We start from the raw sequence: 26,426 nt of genomic DNA, 5'->3' as shown, positions 1-26,426 counted from the left end.
ATTATTATTTACTATTATTATTAATTATTGTTATTAATTATTATTATTATTAATTATTAATCATTATTAATTATTATTTATTATTATTTATTATTATTAATTATTAACTGAACCCAAATGCTGAAATGACAAGAACGCATTCAAAAATTGTGTCACCTCAAAGAAGTCTTGGGTTTTCTTCAGGAGATGTTTGAGTTCAGTGAGTTCCAGCAGGTTCTGCCTCAATGCCTGAAGGTTCTGGTTGGCTTCTTCCAACTCACCTTCCAGCTTCTCCAAGACGGTCTGTTTATAGCCGGAGAGAAACAGAAGTACTGTGTGTCCAATCAGACTGTCACACATTTCACTGCTGACAAAACAGATTACTCTAAAGATGGATTATTATACAGCAAACATTTCAAAATGCATCTCAGCATGTTAGGCAATTTTGCAGTGAATACTAACATCTCAGCCCTGCTTCTGGGTATGAATGATTCACAAAAGATATAAATTTAAAGTGCAGATAGCAAAATAAATAATAGAAAATCAGCAAATCTCCTTCTGTCTATGTTAGGTAAAAACAATTAGGGACTTTAACATATTTTTTTTACAGCTCTCTGCTAGTTAAGCACCAAGCTTCCAAGTCACTTACTTTTTGTTCTCAATTCATCATTAACTATTAACCCTTCTGGTTATAGTCTGTTTAGACCAGGGGTCCCCAAACTTTTTACACAGGGGGCCAGTTCACTGTCCCTCAGACTGTTGGAGGGCCGGACTATAAAAAAAAACTATGAACAAATCCCTATGCACACTGCACATACCTTATTTTAACGTAAAAAAACAAAATGGGAATGTACTATTTAGAGGGAGGGGGGAAGAAGTCTGAAATTCATACATGTTTGTTTTGTTTTTAATTTTCTTTTGTTAACATCTGATTGGCTACACAAGGTTTTCTTGGTTTATAGAAAAATGTATAAAAATATTTATAGAAAAATATATAAAGAAAGAAGGAAGCACTCTGGCATAATGGTTAATAAGTTAGAAATATAATTGGTGTTGTACTTTTTGAAGGAACATTAAGGAGGGAACTTAATTAAAAGAAAATTATGTACCTGGATGACATTAGGAAAAAAAACTTTTGCAACTTTTTTGATGATTGATATTAGTTAAACTTTAGACTAACAGAAAAAACGAAAATATCCCTTTGAATCAACAGTGGTTTCTAGCTACTTTATTGACACTGGTATCCCCCCCCCCCCCCCGAAGTGTTTATATCTTCCCTGGAGAGCCTATAACAATGCAACACAATGCAATGCAATTCAAACCTTTATTGTCAGAGTATAACATGTGTACATTTATTTATTTATTTATTTTGTCCAATACACAATACATATTGAAGAGAATAGACATGTAGTATTATATATAAAGAAAAGGATAGAAGAAAAGATATAAAAATAGAGGAGAAGATATATGAAAGGAAGAAAAGATATATGAGATAAGGAGAGACAATTGGACAGGGGACGAAAGGCACACTTATGCACGCCCCTTACTGACCTCTTAGGAACCTGGAGAGGTCAATCGTGGATAGTATAAGGGGAAAATGTTGGGGGTTAGGGGTTGACACTACTGAGTCCAGTAATGAGTTCCACGCTTCGACAACTCGATTGCTAAAGTTATATGTCTATCATGCTTCTCTGACCTAAAACATGCAAAGCCTACCTCTAGGTCAATCATTTCTCGTGGTGGTGGAGTATCTGGATATTTCCCATATATGACAGGTGGGTTCTCCTCCCCCATCTCGCTTTCCAGAAAACCTGGGAGGAAAACAAATGGAAATATACTGGCTAAATTCACAAAACACTGTGCTGCCTTTTCCACAACCATATGAAACTTGGCACCTTCTTTCACTTGTGGTGGCCCTGTCCCAAAGCGAAAGGATTTTGGAAGGTAAAACATAGGTGGCTATCCAAGATTACAAAAGGAGAAATAGAATTTACCGCAGAAGATATGTTACTAGGAATATGGAAAAAAAATATCCCAAAAGAACTCAATATTTAATGATGCATATAATAACTGCTGCTAGAATATCTTATACTCAACTGTGAAAAAACAAAATGACTCCATCAGAAAACAACATTATAGATAAAATCTATAAATGCGGAAAAACGGACAAAATGATGATGTAAATTAAAGGAACAAGTGATTCAGAATTTAATGATACATGGAATCATTGGTACAAGTGGATAGAGAATAAAAACAAGATAGTAGTGTGATACAATGTGTTAAGGCATACAAAAATGGATAAATACATAAATATGAAAAATGATGTGTAAGGGTATACAAAAATGGATGGATATATAAATCTAGTTATCTATATGCATATTTATCTATATATCTTCATATATTTATATATCTATATATCTATATACATATACAGTGATACCTTGTCTTACAAACTTAATTGGTTCCGGGACAAGGTTCTTAAGGTGAAAAGTTTGTAAGACGAAACAATGTTTCCCATAGGAATCAATGGAAAAGCGATTAATGCGTGCAAGCCCAAAATTCACCCCTTTTGCCAGCCGAAGCGCCCGTTTTTGTGCTGCTGGGATTCCCCTGAGGCTCCCCTCCATGGGAAATCCCACCTCTGGACTTCCGTTGCCAGCGAAGCACCCATTTTTTGCGCTGCTGGGATTCCCCTGCAGCATCACATAGAAGTCCAGAGGTGGGGTTTCCCATGGAGGGGAGCCTCAGGGGAATCCCAACAGCACAAAAACAGGTGCTTCACTGGCAACAGAAGTCTAGAGGTGGGGCATCCCAACTGCGGTGGTGGGTTTGTAAGGTGAAAATAGTTTGTAAGAAGAGGCAAAAAAATCTTAAACCCCGGGTTTGTATCTTGAAAAGTTTGTATGATGAGGGGTTTGTAAGACGAGGTATCACTGTATACTTATATATATCCATCTATCTATCTTTTTAAATATAAACAAACATGTTTGTATATAACACTGTAAAATAAGAAACATAAGGAAATGGGTAAAGTTCTGTAAAAAAATAATTGTGATGTATATATATTTAATCTGAAAAATTCTATAAATATATATATATATATATATATACAGTATATATATATATTTAAAGAAACTTGGTTAGTTGTAACTTTGGTGATTAAGGATTTTGTATGAACATGGATATGATCTAACCTTTCACCAACTTGAGTCACATTAACGAGATATCCTCTGCCTTAATCACTGGGACAACCAGGCTTTGAGTGGTTAAGTGCAACACTTTTTAAATTTCTGGTTTTCTTAATTGGCAATTGTGCAATGGCTTCACTGGAAGAAACATAACGAAATATTTTCAGCCTTGCTTTTCATTTTTACAAGGCAGAAGACATCTCTCATAAAAAAAACAGGTAGGTTAAACCTACGGAAACTTGAACATATTTGTTTTTATTGCTTTGTTTGCCAAGGATCTACAGAAAATCACAAAAACTTTTCAAAAACAAAAGAAGATCAGGAAAGAATGGTGGCAAACGGTTTAGCAAGAGAATTCCCACAAAAGCTAATCAGATTTTTAAACTTTCTTACACATATGTAAGATATATATAGCCGCTCTGAGTCTGCGGAGAGGGGTGGCATACAAATCTAATAAATAATGATGATGATAATAATAATGATGATGATGATGATAATAATAATAATAATTATAATAATAATAATAATAATAATAATAATAATAATAATAATATGTATCTGTGGAGGATGGTTATTTCATGGACTAGAGGGGTGGCATGGCTTTACTCATTATCTGGTTCCATTCACTTGCATGGACTGGTTCCTGACAGGTCACGGTCTAGTGATGGGGGTTTGAGACTCCTGCTCCACAGTGATCTGCCGCAAGCAGTGCCTCCCTTTCATTTAATACTGTACTTTATTTCCACTTTTTGCTCAATTTCTGGGGACTTAAAATGCTAAATCAAAAAGTGCTAATAATTGCTATTTTTCTGCGCTAAAGCATTCTAGAGATTGTTGGACTATGAACAGTTCTCAATAAATTTAATTTTTCAATGACCTAAAAGCTACTTACGGAGGACCCTTTCTAGGGATTCACATCTTCTTACTTCATTCACAAATCTTCTTTGAAAGTTGTTCACTTGTGCATTCAACTAAAGAAAATTCATATAAAAACAAAAGATTAGCCAAATTACTCAATATTATGTATCTAATATCATATATTATCTATCTTGCCCTGCTATCCTATCTAGCCTATCAATCCTATTCTATCTTGTCTATCTGTCTGTCTATCCATCCATCCATCCAGGCTGATGGCTACAAATTCTAGGAATTATTCTAGCACACCAGATCATATGAAAGTAAAGAAAGATGAACTCATGAAGATTTAATGGAAGTATATACCAAAGGATTCAACTGGTCATCTCCATTAGCAGATCAAAGTAAAATTATTTCTTCAAAACTTATGTATCACCCTGCACAATATCATAACTAAAATATTCTGCAACCAGAGGGTAGGCAAAATAATGTCTCTTTAAGAAAAAGCCCATTGAGTTAATGAATTATCATTTTAACTGATTACAGAAATACAGAGTGTTCCATATTCATAATTTTGTAGGTCATTTACCAATACCAGTATATCTTTTTCTTAAGTAATACATTTGCCTAGATTGTAAACCACAAACAAAGATCTCCTTAAATCCATTATTTATAAATAGTGTGAAAAAATGTGACGCTTGGCTTTCTATATAGTTGGTTCTAAGAAAAGTTCTTAGACTTTTACAAAAAGAATTTAAATGATGGAGCTTAACAGTTGCTAAACAAAATATAATTTAGTAATGCCGAGTTTCCAAATTAAATGCTATAAAAGAATCTGATTCTTTTAAGAAATATTTATAATAAACAAGTTACTAGGAAATGAGCCTGGAGAAACTCAGAAAAGAATTGAGCTAAGAAGGCACATGATCTTTTTATCTTTTTAATGGATTAGCAATTGTACTGCAAGAATGGCAAGAGTAGAACAGCTTCAATAGGAAAGCTCAGTTTAAAAGGAGGACGTGAAAAAATGATATATTTAGAAGAAAAAAACATCAACTAATATCCCTAGTGCAAGCAAAATAACCGAGAGCAAAATAACCAAGATGGTGAATAACTTTATTTTTTTTTGGAATCAAGATTGATAAAGAAATAAAGAGATTTATCCTAGGGAGAAAGTAATAACCATTTTAGAAAAGATAGTGCAGAGTAAGGATATTTCTCAGATAAAAAAAGATCAGAATAATAAAGCATTTTTTTTCCTGTGTTAAACTGTGAATGTTGGGTGCTGAGAAAGAATAGGAGAAAGAAGGAAATTGTTATTAAAAGTACCATGAACAGCAAGACGAATGAATCAATTGGTCCTGGACAAGTGGTCCCTTGGGGGATAGATTGGCAAGCAGAAACTCAGACACTTAAAGTAGGTGATGTAAGCAAACAATCAATTAGAAGACACTATGCTTGGCAAGGTTGAGAGATTACATTACATGAAATAGAAAAAATCCCCTGAATTTTATCTCTTAGGTATAGCCAAACAGAAATATAAAAAATATATTTTTTATCTGGTTGTACATATCCTAACAGCGGCCAGGATAGTTTATGCACAAAATTGGAAGGGGGAAGATGTCCCCAAAAAAAGAGGATGTAGTTAAAAAAAAATTTGGACTGTGCAGAGATGGATATGATGACAAGAAGGCTGAATGATCAAGAAGAATCTGACTTTTATATTATTTGGGATAAAGTTTATACACGGATAGATAAGAATAAAGCTGAAAATAAGGTTTTGAAAACTGTATGAATATAATGTTTATGTTTATGTTTATTTAGATTTGTATGCCGCCCCTCTCCGCAGACTCGGGGCGGCTCACAACAAAGTGAAAAAAAACACAACAATTTACAACAAATCTAAATTTCTACTAAAAACATTTTAAAAACCCCATTTTCTAAACACACATACATACACACATACCATTCATAAATTGTATATGCCCGGGGGAGATGTCTCAGTTCCCCCATGCCTGACGACACAGGTGGGTCTTAAGGAGCTTACGAAAGGCAAGGAGAGTAGGGGCAGTTCTAATCTCCGGGGGGAGTTGGTTCCAGAGGGCCGGGGCCGCCACAGAGAAGGCTCTTCCCCTGGGGCCCGCCAACCGACATTGTTTAGTTGACGGGACCCGGAGAAGGCCCACTCTGTGGGACCTAATTGGTCACTGGGATTCGTGCGGCAGCAGGCGGTCTCAGAGATATTCTGGTCCAGTGCCATGAAGGGCTTTAAAGGTCATAACCAACACTTTGAATTGTGACCGGAAGTTGATCGGCAACCAATGCAGACTGCGGAGTGTTGGTGAAACATGGGCATACCTAGGTAGGCCCATGACTACTCTCGCAGCTGCATTCTGCACGATCAAATGTTATTGATATTTTTTGTTGTTGCATTGTTGTTGGTTTTTCTTTTTTTATAAATTTAACTCTATGTTTATTAGAATATGTAAACAAAATTCTTCTTTTCAATTAGAATATTAGTTTGACTTAAAGATTTAAGATTTTATCCTTTTTTCTGTATTAAAAATTGACTTCAAGAAAAGAGGGGTAATTGTAACCCCTATTATGTGTTTAAATGTTTGTAAGTTTGTATGTCTTTTTATTGAAAATTAATAAAGTTTTTGGGGGGGGGAGAAGAGAGAAGTAGAAAAATGGAGAGACAAAGAATAAAACAGATAGTCAGACTCAGAAGGTATCAGGGAAATATCCATACAAGATCCAGCCAGTACAGTAGTCCCTCACCTATCGCTGGTGTTACGTTCCAGACCCGGCCGCGATAGGTGAAATCCGCGATGGGGAATTTATCGACTGATAGTACTTATTTAAGTATTTATATTGTAATTGTTTGGTAAGTTTTCATTGTTTTAAGTGTTTATAAACCCTTCCCACACAATATTTATTTTAGATACAGTATTTAAATACAGTATTTACAATTTTAGATATATTTTTTTTGAAAAACCTGCCGATCGAGTTCGGCGGGCTGTTTAAATCTGCCAATCGACTTCCTCAGAAACCCGCGAACCAGCGAAGATCCGCGAATGATTTTTCTTATTAATATTTCTTGAAAAGCCGCAATGAAGTGAAGCCGCAGTAGGTGAAGCGCGGTATAGCGAGGGACTACTGTAATTATCACTGAGGTCAGGAGAAGAGAGTAGAAACTGGGCCTGACGTGATGGTATCTATTTAAATTACTATTTTACATTACTTTGCTTCTTTCAAGGGAGCCAGGCTCAAAACAAAGTTAACTGAGGCTAGAATAGTAATTATTCTACATCTATTACGTTTGGATATAAACAAACACAACAGCACTAAGTGCAAACTTAATAAACAGGCAAAGGAAAGCATCCTAAATCAGGGGTGTCAAACAGTGTTCCCTCTAATTTTTTTTTGCGGTGGGCGGAAAAGTATAGTGTCTGAGCGGCAGTCCCTTCGGGAATGGGCAGCACAGAAAAAATAAATAAATAAACAAACAAACAAACAAACAAACAAATAAAAAACCCACCCTGTTTTGCCTCAGAGAATTTCAAAATAAAATACTGTACTGTGTGTCTATAACAGTGAGCTCATAATAGGGCAATTCTATCAATATCAAAATGCCACTTAAATAGTTGAGCTAGTTTCAAACTAGATTTTGATTTTCTTTCTCTCTTCCTTACTCCCATTCTTTTTCTTTCTCTTTTCCTTCCTCTCTTTTTTCTATCTCTTTCTCTCTCTTCCTCTCTTCCTCTCTCTCTCCTTCCCTCTTTCCCTCTCGGCTTCTGGGCAGGTTTGGAAAACTCTGAGTTGATGATGATTTTTAAGTGAGCGATTGCTCACTGCTCAGCTTAGAGGGAACTATGGTGTCAAACTCACAGCATCACAGCAGCGTCATTTCTGCACTATTTATTGAATACTTAATAGTTTTTTTTATTGTCCTTCCTTCTCTAGTACCTTAATATGTCTTTTAAAATAGGAAATAATTAAATAGTGTGTTTTTACCCATAAACGCTTTAATCATTTTAATCATTGTCTAGAACTGAACTTTGATAGCAATTAAAGAAAATTGAGCTACTTGCCTAATCTGTTATCATACTGAACCTTGTGGTTTCAGTAAAAAATCTTAAAATGTTACTGGACTCCTCAAAAAATAATGCTGTCTATTATTTGTCTTCTTTGTGGCTATTCAAATAATGTGACTTAATCAACTGAAAAAGAGACCAAGCATCTACAGTGGAACCCCGACATAAGAGCTGCTCTACTTAAGAGCAACTCGAGATAAGAGCTGGGAGGGGAGAGATATTTTTGTTCTACTTACAAGCCCAAATTCGAGATACAAGCGCCAAGGAGCTGTCTCCTGAAGCCAAACGCTAACTTCCGCGTTCGGCTTCAGGAGACAGCTGCGAAGCGGCGCACGTGTTTTAAAAGGTTGCAGCCGGCCTGGGGGGCTCGGGGGGGGTGCTTGCAGCTTTCTTTCTTTCTCTTTTTCTTTCTCTCTTTTACCTTCCCTTCTATTTCTTCTTTTCTTTCTCCTTCCCACCTTCTTCCCTCCCTCCCTCCCTTCACTCATTCCTCTCTTACTCTCCCCTTTCATAAGTTTCCTTGCTTCCTTCCTCTGTTCCTGTCCCTTCCCTCTTTCCTTCCTTCCTTCCCACCCTCCGTCCATTCATTCACCCATTCCTCTCTTGATCGCTTAAAGCCGGTCCCTGGTGCAAAAAGGGTTGGGGACCTCTGTCCTACAGGATTGGGTGGCAGAGAAGTTGAACATATGTAAATTTAAAAGTTTAAGAAAGTTTACAAGTTAAGTGAAAGAAACTTCATTATTCATTTATATGTACATGTACATTTCTTCATTAAAAACATGTCTTTCTGCATAATTTAGACTAACTTTGTGAGTTTTTTGACGGCTGGAACCAATTAAAATTATTTACATTAATTCCTATGGGGAAAAGTCGTTCGAGATAAGAGCTGCTCGACTTAAGAGCCCAGGTCCGGAACGAATTAAACTCGTATCTCGAGGTACCACTGTATTTGAGAACTTACATTGGTCAGTAAGCCACTCCCACCCAGTCACATGACCTTTAAGCCATTCCTGGTCATATGATTGTCAAGCCACTCCCACCTGGTCACATGGCCAAGCCACTCCTACACAGTCACATGACCATCAAGCAACACCCACAAAATAAGCCACACCCACAGTGCGGCAGTAAAAAATTTGGCAGCCCATCACTGTGTATAGAGACTATTTTCCCCCCTTTGCTAAACCAGAGTGGGCGTGGCCAGTACATGACACATCTAGATTGCCGGCTTTACAGCCCTGTCCTAAATCAACAACTTTCCATTATTTTACACTAAATATCATGTTCTATAACACAAGCACTTTCTTCCCTATCCTTATTTTGCGTTGGTTTGTTTTTTATTTGCGTGGTGCGTTAATGCAGAGAAGGATCCTGAAAAACACATCTTTTTGTAGTTTGTTTTTTTTTTTAAATTGTTTTAAAGAAGTTTATATCCTTTCCATTTTTCTTCTTCTTAGTTACTTCAAAGTTGTATTTTATTTTTTCCACTAAACATTTGAAGATCCCTCACTAAGAAAAATCAGCAATAAAGGAAATTTTCCCAGAAACTCAACTTGCTTGTCATTATTGATCTTTCATCTCAGCATTCTGCTGTACAGGGTTATAAAATATTCAAGATGATGCATTTTCACCTCCCGAGAGTAGAGCATATTACGCAAGCAAAGGTCACCATTTCATTTTATCAAGAAATACATTCTCTTAAAAATAAATTGTCGAGTGTTTCATGCCAGCGGCAGACGGAACAAGGAGACCCCAAGTAGGTGAGGTTAATAATCCCCTCCGGAATATTTCTTTTTCTTTTCCAATTCTACTTTCTCTTTCCTCTTTTCCCCCGTTGCAGTTGTCAAAGTGCATTTGACAATAACAGAGTTGGAAGGGACCTTGGAGGTCTTCTAGTCCAACCCCCTGCTTAGGCAGGAAACACTATACCAAGGATGGCGAACCTATGGCACGGGTGCCACAGGTGGCACATGGAGCCATATCTGCTGGCACGCAAGCCGTTGCCCTAGCTCAGTTCCAGCGTGCATGTGTGTGCCGGCCAGCTGATTTTTGGCTCACATCATTTTGGCTCTTTAAGGAGTCAAAACTCCTCAACATTTGTGATCAATAGGAGAATGTTCAATATATGGAGATTCTCAGTCATCCAGATCATAGTTCAATTCAATTCAATTTATTAGATTTGTATGCCGCCCCTCTCCGAAGACTCGGGGCGGCTAACAACAATGATAAAAAACAACATGTAACAATCCAATTTAATAAAACAACTAAAAACCCTTATTATAAAAACCAAACATATACACAAACATACCATACATAACTTGTAATGGCCTATTAGGGGAAGGAATATCCTAACTCCCCCATGCCTGGCGACAAAGGTGGGTCTTGAGTAATTTGTGAAAGACAAGGAGGGTGGGGGCCGTTCTAATCTCTGGGGGGAGTTGATTCCAGAGGGCCGGGGCCGCCACAGAGAAGGCTCTTTCCCTGGGGCCCGCCAAACGACATTGTTTGGTCCATGGGACCCGGAGAAGGCCAACTCTGTGGGACCTTATCGGCTGCTGGGACTTGTGCGGTAGAAGGCGGTTCCAGATGTATTCTGGCCCAATGCCATGTAGGGCTTCTCTCCTTGAATAATTTCTACCCATTGCTTCTTGTTCAGGTGCCTTGAAGAATAGTTTGACTCCCTCTTCGTTGTGGCAACCTCTTGTTCTTGTCATTCTTGTGCATTAAATTTATCCCATGCCTTTTTTCTGTGCTCAAGGCAATTTACCAAACGGTCTCAATTTTATTTTTAGAAGGCCAAATTACATTGAGAAACAGTGACTAAGGCACTGTTGAAGGTGCCTTAACTGAGGGCAGATTCAAAGGGATCTCCCCAGAGCTAGTCTAGCATCTTTAAACTCTACAATGTCTCCATTCTTGCTATTGTAGAAGACATTCCCCTCCTTTCTAGGGGAACTGAGAAGTACAGGCTGGTTTACTTTTAGTGTCTACTCACATCTCGGAACTGGACCAAACCCAGCTCTCCAAGTTCTGCAACACAGCAGTAGGCAGACTCCACCTGAAGAAAAAGTTGCCTCAGACACATTTCTTCGCTCCGAAACATGGACGACATCTTTCCTATTCTCTTGGAGAAAGACAGAAGATGATGTGTGTCAGTAATGCTAAATAACACAAAGCATTGCCATGTCAATAACGTATACTGCACGAGTGAAAAAGAGAGATATGAAAATATTTACTAACCCCTCGCATGCTGGACATAAACTGTTTCAACTCCTATCCTCAAAACATCACTACAGAGCACGGTACACCAAGACAACTGAACACAAGAACAGTTTTCCCCTCGAATGCCATCACTCTGCTAAGCAAATAATTCCCTCAACACTGTCAAACTATTTACCAAGTCTGCACTACTATTACTACAAGTTTTTTTCTCATCACTCCTATCACCCATCTCCTCCCACTTATGACTTGTTGTTTGTATCCTTAAGATTTTTATAAATATTGTTTCTTCCTTGCTTATTTGACCCCTATGACATACCTCATGATTCTTGACAAATGTATATTTTCTTTTATGTACACTGAGAGCATATGCACCAAAGACAAATTCCTTGTGTGCCCAATTATTTATTTATTTATTCAATTTTTACACTTGGCCAATAAAGAATTCTATTCCATTCTATTCTATTCTATTCTATTCTGGGAGAAACTGAAGAAACCATACAAGGTCAATTCTATTACTGGATACAGTATGATAGTCATCTCGGGTCGAAGAACTAAAGCAGCATTACCTCTTGAAACGCCAAACATTTGGGCACTTTCTGTTACACTAGCGCCTGCCATTCGAGCACAAACAATTTGGCCTCTTTGAAAGTCAGAGAGGTCTGCCATTTCTAGAAGGTTATAACCAATTATCTTAAATTTCTGTAAAAAGAAAGGTAGTTTAAAAAAACATCAAATAACAAAATTACAAAAACATTAAAATATGTCAAGTTTTGATTGATTTGAACATGTTGGGGGAAAGATCAAAAGCAACATGAGAAAATATTATTTTACTGAAAGAGTAGTAGATCCTTGGAACAAACTTCCAGCAGACGTGGTTGGTAAATCCACAGTAACTGAATTTAAACATGCCTGGGATAAGCATATATCCATCCTAAGATAAAAATACAGGAAATAGTATAAGGGCAGACTAGATGGATCACGAGGTCTTTTTCTCCCGTCAGTCTTCTATGTTTCTATGTTTCAAACATTATGATGCCAAAAAGTCACGTGTTTCCATTTTTTTGTCCACCCCCTGTAAATAGCCTGGGAAAGCAATGGCAACTACACTGGATGGCCTGCTGCACTTTTCTAGAAGGTCACATGTGAAGGGCAAATGCAATCCAATATCCTCTTCAATATCCTTACTGAACTCATCAATGAGTTTATGTAGGCCATAATATGATTGCATGAGAGCCAGTTTGGTGTAGTAGTTAAGGAATCAGGCTAGAAGACTGATGACCATGAATTCTAGTCCTGCCTTAAGTCAGTCACTCTCTCTCTCTCCCAGCTCTAGGGTGGATGCAAGGGCTAATCACACCCAAAAAGCCTGGCTAAGAAAACTGCAGGAATCCTATCTAGGCACCTGCCAGGAGTCAACACAGACTCAAAAGAAAAAGCAAACACATAATTAAAATAAGATGACTGTGTTGTAAACTCGTGAGTTGCCTAAAAGAGGGAGCAAACAGGTGAGCAGACTCTTTCCATGCAGTCTGGCAGCAGTCTCTCAAAACCCTGGCAAAGAAAATCAATTTTCCCATGTTTACTTCAATATGAGATGGAATAACTTGGTGTATCTCAGTTGGTGTATGCGTCTGAGAGAGAATGTGAATGTGTAATATATATCCTGTAATATACACTGCTCAAAAAACTAAAGGGGACACTTAAACAACACAGTATAACTCCAAGTAAATCAAACGTCTGTGAAATCAAACTGTCCACTTAGGAAGCAACACTGATTGACAATCAATTTCACATGATGTTGTGCACATTCAACTTTGTACAGAACAACGTATTCAATGAGGATATTTCATTCATTCAGATCTAGGATGTGTTCTTGGAGTGCTCCCTTTATTTTTTTGAGCAGTGTATATCCCATTTATTCTTAAAGACATATAAACACACAAACACACACACACACACATAAATATACATGCAATGTATGTGTGTTTATATGTCTTTAAGAATAAATGGCATATATATTACAGGCTATATATATTACAGGTTGTGTATTAAACATTCTCATTCTCTCTCAGACACATATACAAACTTATATACACTAAGTTATTCTGTCTCATATATAGATATTGAAGTAAACATGAGAAAATTGTTTTTCTTTGTCAGGGTTTTGAGATACTGCTAACCAGACTGCATAGAATACATACCCCATGCATACATACAAATACATACATACATACATACATACATACATACATACATACACACATAATATGTATGTCTGTTTATATGTCTTTAAGAATAAATGGGAGATATATATAAGTATCTATCTATCTATCTATCTATCTATCTATCTATCTATCTATCTAATTAAATCATAATTTATTCTTAAAGAAATATAAACACATATACACATTCACATTCTCTCGCAGACACATACACAAACTTATATACACTAAGTTATTCCATCTCATATATAGATATTGAAGTAAACATGAGAAAATTGTTTTTCTTTGTCAGGGTTTTGAGATACTGCTACCAGACTGCATAGAATACATACTGCATGCATGCATGCATACATACATACATACATACATACATACATACATACATGCAATGTATGTCTGTTTATATGTCTTTAAGAATAAATGGGAGATATATACAGTACTTATATCTATCTATCTATCTATCTATCTATCTATCAATCATCTATCTATCATCTATCAATCAATCAATCTATCTATCTATCAATCTATCAATCTATCTATCTATCTATCTATCTATCTATCTATCTATCTATCTAATTAAATCATAATTTATTCCTAAAGAAATATAAACACATATATACATTCACATTCTCTCGCAGACACATACACAAACTTATATACACTAAGTTATTCTGTCTCATATATAGATATTGAAGTAAACATGAGAAAATTGTTTTTCTTTGTCAAGGTTTTGAGATACTGCTACCAGACTGCATAGAATACATAGTGCATACATACATATATACATACATACATACATACATACATACATACATACATACAGTAGTCCCTCGCTATACCGCGCTTCACCTACTGCGGCTTCACTTCATCGCGGGTTTCTGAGGAAGTCGATCGGCAGATTTAAACAGCCCGCCAAACTCGATCGGCAGGTTTTTTTAAAAAAATATATATCTAAAATTGTAAATACTGTATTTAAATACTGTATCTAAAATAAATACTGTGTGGGAAGGGTTTATAAACACTTAAAACAATGAAAACTTACCAAACAATTACAATATAAATACTTAAATAAGTACTATCAGTCGATAAATTCTCCATCGCGGATTTCACCTATCGCGGCCAGGTCTTGAACGTAACACCAGCGATAGGTGAGGGACTACTGTACATACATACTATGTATGTCTGTTTATATGTCTTTAAGAATAAATGGGAGATATATATAAGTATCTATCTATCTATCTATCTATCTATCTATCTATCTATCTATCTATCTATCTATCTATCTAATTAAATTATAATTTATTCCCAAAGAAATATAAACACATATACACATTCACATTCTCTCGCAGACACATACACAAACTTATATACACAAAGTTTTTTCCATCTCAGTACTTACCAGCAATACTGCAGGAACAAAAGAAGACAAATTTCACTGACCCCTGCAGGTTATGTATACCAAAGCAGCAGTGTTATAGCCCCACAATTATCTACTATATTTTAAAAATATAGCAACAAGGATTGGTGCATATTGAAGCTGAAGCTCAGATCACACGCTATAGGAGAAGGAGAAGCAGAGCATGGGGACAAGAGAGGAATCATTCTGGAATTGTTACATTCCCACAAGCCCAGCCCATCTTAAATGCCATTAATTCTTATCTAGTACCAATTTAGTGCCGATTGCTCATTTGATCAGATTTCTTGTGTATAGGCATAACTAATAAATCAGCTTAATTGGAACTCAACGGTGTTCCTGTTTTACAACATTAATTTCCCTAACTTTGTCATTTTAAAAGTAACCACAAACCATGTTATATTGATACATGATACATGCCTGTACTTATCAGGGTATAATTGTTTGTAGTTTATTCCTAAAACAAGCCCTAAAAATAGGGAAATTAATATAAAAGCAAACAGTTATCCCTTTTGTGGAGAATGGTATCTGTATATAATATATATGCTCTGTGTGTGTCTGTACATACATACACACACATACAATTTCATTTTTTAAAATTCTATGCTACAGAGAAGTTAGTACTTGGGTTATTTAAGTCATTATATGCAACTCATTAATCAACAAAGACTGTGGCCCAAGTCATACCCAATTGCTTTAAGTAGGGCATGTTTCCAAGTTTGTTTGCTGCCTAAAAACACTATGTTTCAAGCCTTCACAACCACATTCACAACATCTAGGAAAAGGGGAAAGTTTTGTTTTTCCCCTTGTCTCATTCCCTAATGTTGTTTGTATTCATAGCTAGGCATGGCTATAGATTAGGACTAAAGAATATATTTGAAAAGGCAGTGCTATCATCATTCACAATTAATATTTCCTTTACTGTATATCCTGCCTTTTTTGTGTGTGCAGGAGCTCAAGGTAGCATGGGCAGTATCTCATATTTTTCCTGCAAGGACAACTCTGTGCAATGGGCTGGGTTGACAAAGAGAGTCAAAAGAAACCAACGGGAAAAAAACCAACCAACCTTGGAAGAAAGCAGAAATGAGGAAGGTTCTTGCTGCTTAGTTCTTTCTCAACCCCTTCCCAGAAACCTTTCCTTCTGCTATTTATTGCCCTAGTCTTCCTGCAAGCGATTAAAGGAAGAAGGAAATTGGTTGTGAGTGAGCATAGCACCCCCTTCAGGAAGGGAGGGAGACTTGCAACAGGGAAGAGAAATATAGAAACAGAAGATTGATGGAAGAAAAAAGACCTCCTGTATTTTATCTTAGGATGGATCTATGTTTATCTCAGGCATGTTTAAATTCAGTTACTGTGGATTTACCAACCACGTCTGCTGGAGGTTTGTTCCAAGCATCTACTACTCTTTCAGTAAAATTATATTTTCTCATGTTGCTTCTGATCTTTCCCCCAACTAACCTCAGATTGTGTTCCCTTGTTCTTGTGTTCACTTTCCTGTTAAAAACACTTCCCTCCTTAACCTTATTTAACCCTTTAACATATTTAAATGTTTCGATCATGTCCCCCCTTTCCCTTCTGTCCTCCAGACTATTCTGATTGAGTTCATGAAGTCTTTCCTGATACGTTTTATGCTTAAGACCTTCCACCATTTTTGTAGCCCGAGCTTGCAAGCCAGTAAGAGCTGGGAGCATTGTTAGTTCATTAAGTCTCTCCTGATAGGTTTTATGCTTAAGAAGAAGGTCCAGAACTTAGAAAAACAAAGAGCTACATCCAGGAAAGGAGAATCTACCCTGCATATTATCTTGAAAGGGTTCATTCTTTTGGGTTGAATTTGTAAGCATGCTGTCAACATAGTGATAATAATAATTTAATAATAATTTATTAGATTTGTATGCCGCCCCTCTCCGAAGACTCCACAGTGTAAGATGTACTGTTGGTTTTTCAGTAACGCCAGCAAATACATACGCAGTACTTGTGTGAAGAGCAGGTGTTTAAAAATATTTCAAGCACTACCTTCATGCTTTTGTGTTTGTTGGTATGCACTCATTCCTGCAGCAGAAATCATTAAATTAGCCAATAAAAGTTTAAGGTGTTGGGTAATAACAGGAGAGGGGAGGAAATGTCAGGGAGGTTCCTTGTTTTTAGACTATAAAGTTTTCTTGAAACATGGCCTAACCTGTTTTAGGACTACCAATGTTAGCCTGTTACTTTGTTTATTTATATACTGCTCAAAAAATAAAGGGAACACTCAAATAACACATCCTAGATCTGAATGAATGAAATATTCTCATTGAATACTTTGTTCTGTGCAAAGTTGAATGTGCATAACAGCATGTGAAATTGATTATTTGTTTGTTTGTTTATTTAATTTATTTATTTATTTAATCTATCTATCTATCTATCTATCTATCTATCTATCTATCTATCTATCTATCTATCTATCTATCTATCTATTTTGTATGCCGGCCCTCTCCGCAGACTCGGGGCGGCTCACAGCAATAGTAGAAAACAATGTAAAATACAAATCTAATTTAAAAAAAACTAAAAACCCATAATTTAAAAAACATACACACAACATACCATACATAAACTATATAGGCCTGGGGAAGATGTCTCAGTTCCCCCATGCCTGACGGCAGAGGTGGGTCTTAAGGAGTTTACGAAAGGCAAGGAGGGTGGGGGCAATCCTAAGTGAACAGTTTGATTTCACAGAAGTTTGATTTACTTGGAGTTATATTGTGTTGTTTAAGTGTTCCCTTTATTTTTTTGAGCGCTGCATATTGTTATTTGGAATCAAACACAATTCAGGCTTACTCTGCTTCTCAGTATTTGCTTTTTAAACTATAACATGGCAGGTTTTAAATGGTATTTTATCTTTTGAAGTTCAAACATAGCCATAAGAAAAAGTGATCAACTACCGTCAAAGTTAGAAATCCCAGTAATTAGAATGCAGAATTGTATAAGGTATAATGATAACAACAGAGGTATAATGATAAGAACAGAGTTGGAAGGGATCTTGGAGGTCTTCTAGTCCACCCTTCTGCTTAGGCAGGAAACCCTACAATACTTCAGATAAATGGTTATCCAACATCTTTAAAACTTCCAGTGTTGGAGCATTCACAACTTCTGGAGGCAAGCTGTTCCACTGGTTAATTGTTCTGTCAGGAAATTTTCCCTTAGTTCTAACGTATTTCTAAGTTACTTCTCTCTTTATTTAGTTTCCACCCATTGCTTCTTTTTAAGGTTAATTCTGCCTATTGCCAGGAGTGCGATCCTGACCGGTTCAAGGTTGACTTAGCCTTACATCCTTCCGAGGTCAGTAAAATGAGGATGCAGATTGCTGAGAGTAAAACATCTTAGAGGGGGCTGTAAAGCATTGTGAAGTGGTATAGAAGTCTAAGTGCTTTTGCCATGTGTGAATGCCAACACATATCCTGAGAAACATGCAACAAGAATCTACCGTACACTACAGATGGAAAACCAGTTCTTGTTTTTGTCTACAACTTTATTACCTAAACTTGAAATGTAATTAATATATTCAGCAAGCAAAGAATATATATTCAGCCCAAAGGTTGAACTACTGCTACCCCTTCATTCTAAAGTATTTGTATTTGTATTTTGTATTTTGTATTTGTTAATATTGCTTCTTCATTGCTTATTTGACCCCTATGACAATCATTAAGTGTTGTACCACATGATTCTTGACAAATGTATATTTTATTTTATGTACGCTGAGAGCATATGCACCAAGACAAATTCCTTGTGTGTCCAATCACAGTTGGCCAATAAAAATTCTATTCTATTCTATTCTATTCTATTCTTTGTATGCCGCCCCTCTCCGAAGACGCGGGGCGGCTAACAACAATAAAAAAGACAATGTGAACAAATCTAATATTAAAAATAATCTTTAAAGCCCCAATTTAAAGAACCAATCGTACATACAAGCATACCATGTATAAATTCTATAAGCCTAGGGGGAAGGGAAAAGTAGAAAATATCTCAATTACTCTACTACAAATATCCACAGATGCTTCCAGTACAAGGGAATTATGGTAAAGCTTAGAAATCCGTATAATATAAATATTATCAGACTGATACACTTGTCAATCATTACTAATGAATCATCACGCTATTTAAAACCACGACTATATCATTCATCTATTGCTTCTGGGCACTGGTTGGCTTTTTTTACTTTAAAGTTATAATTAGATCAGTACACTAGCAATTAGAGAACCTAAACATCCAGTCCCATCAAGTGTTAATTACTGGTTTTGAAATATATATTTAGTTATTTGATCAAAGCCTGCATTATTTAATGACTGCAGAAGAGAGAGGATGATCATATCTTGTTCATGGGGGAAAAAATATTCGTCATATTTTAAACTCATTTTCTTTAGGAAAATGCAGTAGGCCCTAAAATGTAGAGTACAATCCACCACAACTGTTGACATAAAGTAAAAAATGAAAGGGAATGAAGATATAGGGAAAGTCAAAAGGCAGAAAGGAGAGAGAAAGGATTAAAAAGAAAGAGAGAAAGAAATAGTTATGTCAACTATCTAGTTAACATTTCAGTGACAAATGACCTATGGTTTCATTTCCTATAGTGGATGTATACTACCCCTCACTGTTAATTGTTTAAGGTGTATTTTTTAATTATTATTTAACAGTTATGGATCACACCAAATTGTAGTACCTTTGAAAAAGACTACTATGAAAAACTAATTACAGACATTCAAAAAGACTTGGATAGTGGTCCAACCTATAACTCTCCTTATTGGGAAAAATAGCCTCAATCAATCAACCCAATCAATCAATCAATCAATCAATCAATGCAATCAATTAATTAGGATGTTTATATTGTTTATTTTATATGTTGTAAGCCACCCCAAGTCCTCGGAGAGGGGCGGCATACAAATCCAATAAATAATAATCATAGAAACATAGAAACATAGAAGTCTGACGGCAGAAAAAGACTTCATGGTCCATCTAGTCTGCCCTTATACTATTTTCTGTATTTTATCTTAGGATGGATATATGTTTATCCCAGGCATGTTTAAATTCAGTTACTATGGATTTATCTACCACGTCTGCTGGAAGTTTGTTCCAAGGATCTACTACTCTTTCAGTAAAATATCCCCGCTAAGATCTCACCTCCTTTACTCAGCCTCCTTTTCTTGTTTCCAGGTATTGCAGAGAAGTCTGAAGCCGCTTCCAGAATAACAGAGCAGCAAATGAAATACTGGACTGACATGGGCTTTCTAGACATGTGGCTTAAAACTGGACCAAACTGGACTAAAAAGAACAATGCCTGCTAAGTCATAAATTGCAAAAGAGGAAAAAAACCCAAAGAAAGAAAGAAAGAAAGAAACCAAGCAAACTCTTTGCCTAAAAACCTTTCAACTTGAGACCTGTGTGATAAACACAAATAATGTTATGTCAGCAGCAAGGTGTTGCTATAAACAACATAATAAAGTTTTGATAGAAATGGAGACACCTCCCCGTTTCATTCTTCCTCTTTCATTCTTCCTCTTTTTATCTCAGATTCTTTCCTTCTCTGTTGGTGGAGATTTCAGGATTTGGCAAAATTTTGAATTAAATAAAGAAAATTAAAAATTTCCTGATTTGCGCTGACAAATTCAATACTGTACTTCAGTCCGGACATTTCTTACTACTACTACTACTACTACTACTACTACTACTACTACTACTATTATTATTATTATTATTATTATTATTATTATTATTATTATTTATTAGATTTGTATGCCGCCCCTCTCTGAAGACTCGGAGCGGCTCACAACAACAGAACAGTACAAATCCAATGATTAAAACAATTTAAAACCCTTAATATAAAACAACAATCATACATCTCACATAAACAATACATAAAGTGGAAACGGCCCAGGGGAATCAATTTCCCCATGCCTGATGACAGAGGTGGGTTTCACGGAGTTTGCCAAAGGCAAGGAGGGTGGGGGCAGTCCTAATCTTCGGGGGGAGTTGATTCCAGAGGGTTGGGGCTGCCACAGAGAAGGCTCTTCCCCTGGGTCCCGCCAGATGACATTGTTTCATGGACAGGACCCAGAGATGGCCAACTTGTCAAGATCCTTCTGTATTTTGTGTCTATCCTGGATTGTTGGCTATTCCTGCCAGTTTGGTGTCATCTGCAAATTTGATGGGTTCCCCATCTATCCCCTCGTCCAAGTCATTGATGAAGAAGTTGAAGAGTACTGGGCCTAAAAAGAGCCTTGGGGTACTCCACTGCATAAATCCCTCCATGTAGACGTAGTTCCATTGAGCACTACATGTTGAATGCAGTTGGTTAGCCAGTTTTGAATCCATCTGGTGGTGGTGTTGTCCATGCCACATTTTTAAACTTTGTTTAGTAGTAGGTTATGGTCTACTTTGTCAAAAGCCTTAATGAAGTCCAAGTAAACCATATCGACAGCATTCCCCTGTTCCACTAATTTTGTCACTTTGTCAAAGAATGCTTTAAGATTAGTCTGGCATGGCCTTTTTTAACAAACCCATGTTGGCTTTTGGTTATTGCTTTGTTTGATTCTAGGTGTTCATTGATTCGTTGCTTGATTATCTTTTCCAAAATCTACCCTGGTATTGAGGTCAGGCTGATAGGTCTGTAGTTTCCTGGATCTGTTTTTCCCCCCTTTCTTGAAGATGGGAGCTACAGCAGCTCTTTTTGAGTCCTCTGGCAGTTCCCCGGTGCTCCAGGAACTCTTCCATAGTTTTTGAATGCAGTGCCTGCATGTCTGCACGTGATTTCACTACCTGCCCAGGTGCAATAGCAGAATTGTGCTGGATTCTGGTAGCACTCAAAGCCACGGGGGCAAACACATGTCACTGTTCCACCTTAGCAGCCCACCTCTGTGTAAAACGAACTCAAGGCTTGCTAAAAAAAATTGTTTTTGTTCCGTAACACACCATTTATTTAATTTTTGCTGTAATTTAACGAGGGAAAAGCATTGAAGATATAGACCTAACCAAGGCAGATAGAAGTATCCAATTTATTTTTATTTATTTTATTTATTTGATTTTTATGTCGCCCTTCTCCTTAGACTCAGCAATAGCACTTTTTAACAGAGCCAGCATATTGCCCCCACAATCCGGGTCCTCATTTTCCCACCTCGGAAGGATGGAAGGCTGAGTCAACCTTGAGCCAGTGATGAGATCTGAACCGCTGACCTACAGATCTACAGTCAGCTTCAGTGGCCTGCAGTACAGCACTCTACCTGCTGCGTCACCTTGGCCCTATAATAGATAAATGCCTGTACTAAAATGTGATACTAATTGTTGGATCAGAGAAGAAACCAAGACCATGATATGGCAATGAAATATCTTACCCAAATTTTTGGCATCTCCAAGGAGTGAAGCCACCTTTGGGAAGAAATCTTAAATCACATGAAGTAAAACAAGGATCTAAAATGCATTTTGCAAAGTGGTTTATATAGGAGAAAATGGTCCCTAAGAGAAACATTAACCACGTCTCAGTTCTCAAGATGTCAGAAGCTACCTATAGAAGCATATAATTTAGTCATTTAAAGTCAGCAGATCCACTTCACATTTCTGCAGCTGTAAGGTGCTAAATTAGATACACCAGAGGAAGAAACAAGTTCAATCTGGAGAAAACTAAAAGAAACTTAGAGTTAACTAGAGTTGTTAACTTGATCCTACGCAGCTTCTGCTCTGGCAATCTCACACTACTCACCAGAGCCTACAAAACTTTTGCCAGACCCATCCTTGAATACAGTTCATCTGTCTGGAACCCATACCACATCTTGGACATCAACCCCCTTGAAAATGTCCAAAGATACTTCACCAGAAGAGCCCTTCACTCCTCCACTGTCTCTCCTTATCTCATTTATCTTTTCTTCCTTTCAAATATGTTCACCTATACTTTTATATCTTTTCTTCTATTCGTTTCTTTAGTTATACAGTGATCCCTCGAGTATCGCGAGGGTTCCGTTCCAAGACCCCTCGCGATAATTGATTTTTCACAATGTAGGGTTGCGGAAGTAAAAACACCATCTGCGCATGCGCGCCCTTTTTTTCATGGCCGCACATGCGCAGATGGTGGAGTTTGCGTGGGCGGCGGGCGGCACCCAGGGAAGGTTCCTTCGGCCGCCCAGGAGCTGATCTGCTCCGCAGCGCGGCAGCAGCGAGGAGCCGAAGATGGTGTTTCCCCGTTGCCCAGGCAAAGGGGAAACCCCATCTTCGGCTCCTCGCTGCTGCCGCACTGCGGAGCAGATCAGCTGCTGGGCAGCCGAAGGAACCTTCCCTGGGTCTTCCCGCTGCCCAGGCAAAGGGGAAACCCCAAGATCGCTTGCCACTTGCCGCTTGCCCATCACCCGCCCGCCCAGCCGCTCGCTTGCCGCTTGCCCGTTCACCCGCCCGCCCGGCTGCTCGCTTGCCGCTTGCCCGTCACCCGCCCACCCAGCCGCTCGCTTGCCGCTTGCCCGTTCACCCGTTCACCCGCCCGGCTGCTCGCTTGCCGCTCGAGAGCAAGAGGGGGAGAGATAGAGAAAGAGAGAGAAGGAAAGAAAGAGATGAGAGAGGGAGGAAGAGAGTGTGAGAGAGGAAGAAGCAAGATAGAGAAAGAGAGAGAGAAAGAAAGATGAGAAAGGAAAGGAGTGACATCATCGGGTGGAAAAATCGCGATATAGCGTTTCACGAAGATTGAGATCGCGAAAATCGAGGGATCACTGTATTACTAAATATCTATTTTCTTCAATGTGTATTGTGTATTGGACTAAATAAATAAAAAATAAAAAATAAAAAACTTCTCCCTCCCAATGTTCTTTGTTGTGCTTTTACAAGCCATTTTTTTTTAAAAAAGGATGCATTCCTTTCTTTCCAGGGTAAGATTATATGTTTTTATTTATTTATTTATTTATTTATTAGAGTTGGAAGGGACCTTGTCGGTCATCTAGTCCAACTCTCTCAAATTGTAGTAGATCCTTGGAACAAACTTCCAGCAGATGTGGTTGGTAAATTCACAGTAACTGAATTTAAACATGCCTGGGATAAACATACATATCCATCCTAAGATAAAATACAGAAGATAGTATAAGGGCAGATGGATCATGAGATCTTTTTCTGCCTTCAGTCTTCTATGTTTCTATGTTTCTAAAATCCTCCCAGTTCACATGTGCCTTTCATTTGTCAGAGAACAGGTCACGAAGGGAATCCACCTGCTCCACTCACCTGTCCAGATGCTGCCATTTGGGTTCTTTTACTCTCTGCGCATGCGCAAAGCATTCTGCGCATGCACAGAGGGTGGGCAGAACCTCACCCTCCCTTCTCTACCGGCTCTTTGACGACTGACAGGCACAAGTGAACAGGGAGCATTTTACCCCTGAATTAAAGCAACTTCCTTCGCTTCCCATTCAATGTTCAAGCTAGGACCTAAAAGTGATGGTGGGAATCAAAGTTCTGCTGCACGAATCCCAGCGACCAGTTAGGTCTCACAGAGTGGGTCTTCTCCGGGTCCCGTCAACTAAACAATGCCACTTGGCGGGACACAGGGGAAGAGCCTTCTCTGTGGTGGCCCCGGCCCTCTGGAACCAACTCCCCCCCCAGAGATTAGACTTGCCCCCACCCTCCTTGCCTTTCGTAAGCTACTTAAAACCCACCTCTGCCTCCAGGCATGGGGGAACTGAGATTCCCTTTCCCCCTAGGCCTTTACAATTTTATGCATGGTATGTCTGTATGTATGTTTGGTTTTGTATATTAATGGGTTTTTAATCGTTTTTAGTATTGGATTATTATTGTACGCTGTTTTATGATTGCTGTTAGGCGCCCCGAGTCTTCGGAGAGGGGCGGCATATAAATCCAATAAATAAGTAAGTAAGTAAGTAAGTAAGTAAGTAGGTAGATAATCAGATCGGGATATAATTTACTTAAGAACATAACATAAGAACATAAGAAGAGCCATGCTGAATCGGGCCAAAGCCAATCAAGTCCAGCATTGTGTGTCACGCAGTGGCCCATCAATTGTCCATGGGGATCTTGAGAAGAAAGAGAAGGCAAAACCCTCCCTTTCCCTTGACCCCCAACAAATGGTACCTAAGGGAATCCTGCCTGTCTCAACCAACATAGAGGTGGCACTTGGACATCCATTTCAATAATCACTGATACACTTGGCATCCCTGAATCTGTCTAATCCTGCCTTGAAGCTATCCAGGCTGACAGCTGTCACGACCTCTTCTGAAAGTGAATTCCATAAAACATTGACCCTCTGGGTGAAGAAATATTTCCCTTTATTTGTCCTCGCTTTCTTACCTATGAGCTTTAGGGAGTGCCCCTCGTCCTAGTATTGTGTGATAGAGGAAATAATTTTTCTCTATCCACCTTTTCTATCCCATGCATGATTTTATACACTTCAATCAAGTCACTTCTTAAACGCCGTCTTTCAAGGCTGAAGAAACCAAGGCGTTGCAACCTGGTTTCATAAGGGAGGTGCTCCATTTCCTTGATCATTCTTGTTGTCCTTTTTTTGCACCTTTTCCACTTCTGTTATATCCTCTTTGAGGCGTGGTGACCAGAACTGTACACAGTACTCCAAATTGACCAGAACTGTACACAGTCCTCCAAATAAATAAACTTAATCTTACTATTGTTTCTCATTTTTCTAATCAGGCAAGCTGGTTACCCCTCTTTAGCTCCTTAGAAGGCGCTCCCCTCTCTTCCTCCTCATATTTAGTGCCAGATCAAGAGAGAAATCACTATAATCAGAGGAAGAAAAAATAGAAATATACATTTGACTTGGTATTTTGAATTTTGATGAAACCCAATGTTTCAAATATGTTTATTTCTAGCCAATAGAAAAGTGCACATGTATATATTAAAAACAGGAGGATATTTGGAAAACAAGATCAAGACTCAAGGAATCCTGGCTTCAAAGGAGAATGTTATTTTGTGGCATTCGATGAGCCATTTGACTGCTGTGTAAATACGACGGCTGTGTCATGCATGGCAAGGGGAGAACAAGCCATCCTCATCCAGCCACAATATCAACAAACAAAAAGGCAGATCTAACAAGAATAACCCACTGGAGTCAGGTGGAGGCTGTCACAAGCATTGTGAATTTTGAAACCTAAAGCAACCTGGATTAGGTGAAAAGGTAGGTTTACATGTTCTTGTTCTTCTGCCTTGATTTACAGATAAATATTTGCTCATGTCATGTAAGCAAATTGGATTCATACTTGAACACACACCCCAGAAGATATACCGGTAGGTCAGTGGTGGTCAGTGGTGGGCTACCAAAATTTTTACTACCACACTGTGGGCGTGACTTATGCATTTTGTTTTAACATATTTCACTGCAAATTCATCTTTCAGTTCATCTGTCTGGAACCCACACCACATCTCGAACATCAACACCCTTGAAAATTTCCAAAGATACTTCACCAGAAGAGCCATTCACTCCTCCACTCGA

At 37.9% G+C, this 26,426-nt stretch overlaps 1 protein-coding gene and 1 long non-coding RNA gene across 2 annotated transcripts in view; one reads left to right on the top strand and one right to left on the bottom strand.

The window, feature by feature from the left end:
• Positions 1–16,120, bottom strand: part of ATP6V0A4 (ATPase H+ transporting V0 subunit a4) — a 60,015-nt gene extending 43,895 nt beyond the window's left edge. The window contains exons 1-6 of the mRNA XM_070756312.1: positions 16,041–16,120; positions 14,960–15,116; positions 11,112–11,240; positions 4,060–4,138; positions 1,696–1,790; positions 157–282 (exon numbers count right to left, since the gene is read on the bottom strand). Of these exons, the coding sequence (XP_070612413.1) occupies positions 157–282; positions 1,696–1,790; positions 4,060–4,138; positions 11,112–11,228 (417 nt within the window). The 5' untranslated portion in view covers positions 11,229–11,240; positions 14,960–15,116; positions 16,041–16,120. The remainder of the gene's footprint in view (positions 1–156; positions 283–1,695; positions 1,791–4,059; positions 4,139–11,111; positions 11,241–14,959; positions 15,117–16,040) is intronic.
• A 74-nt stretch (positions 16,121–16,194) lies between these two features.
• LOC139169047 (uncharacterized) lies at positions 16,195–20,525 on the top strand. Its single transcript, XR_011559418.1, has 3 exons — positions 16,195–16,355; positions 18,218–18,289; positions 20,159–20,525. It is a non-coding gene; the product is annotated as an uncharacterized lncRNA (long non-coding RNA).
• Positions 20,526–26,426: the final 5,901 nt, after the last annotated feature.

Source organism: Erythrolamprus reginae, chromosome 6, assembly GCF_031021105.1.
Source record: "Erythrolamprus reginae isolate rEryReg1 chromosome 6, rEryReg1.hap1, whole genome shotgun sequence".
In the NCBI taxonomy this organism is placed as follows: Eukaryota; Metazoa; Chordata; class Lepidosauria; order Squamata; family Dipsadidae; genus Erythrolamprus; species Erythrolamprus reginae.
Note: the sequence above shows the minus strand (reverse complement) of the source record. Positions and strands in the feature narration are given on the sequence as shown.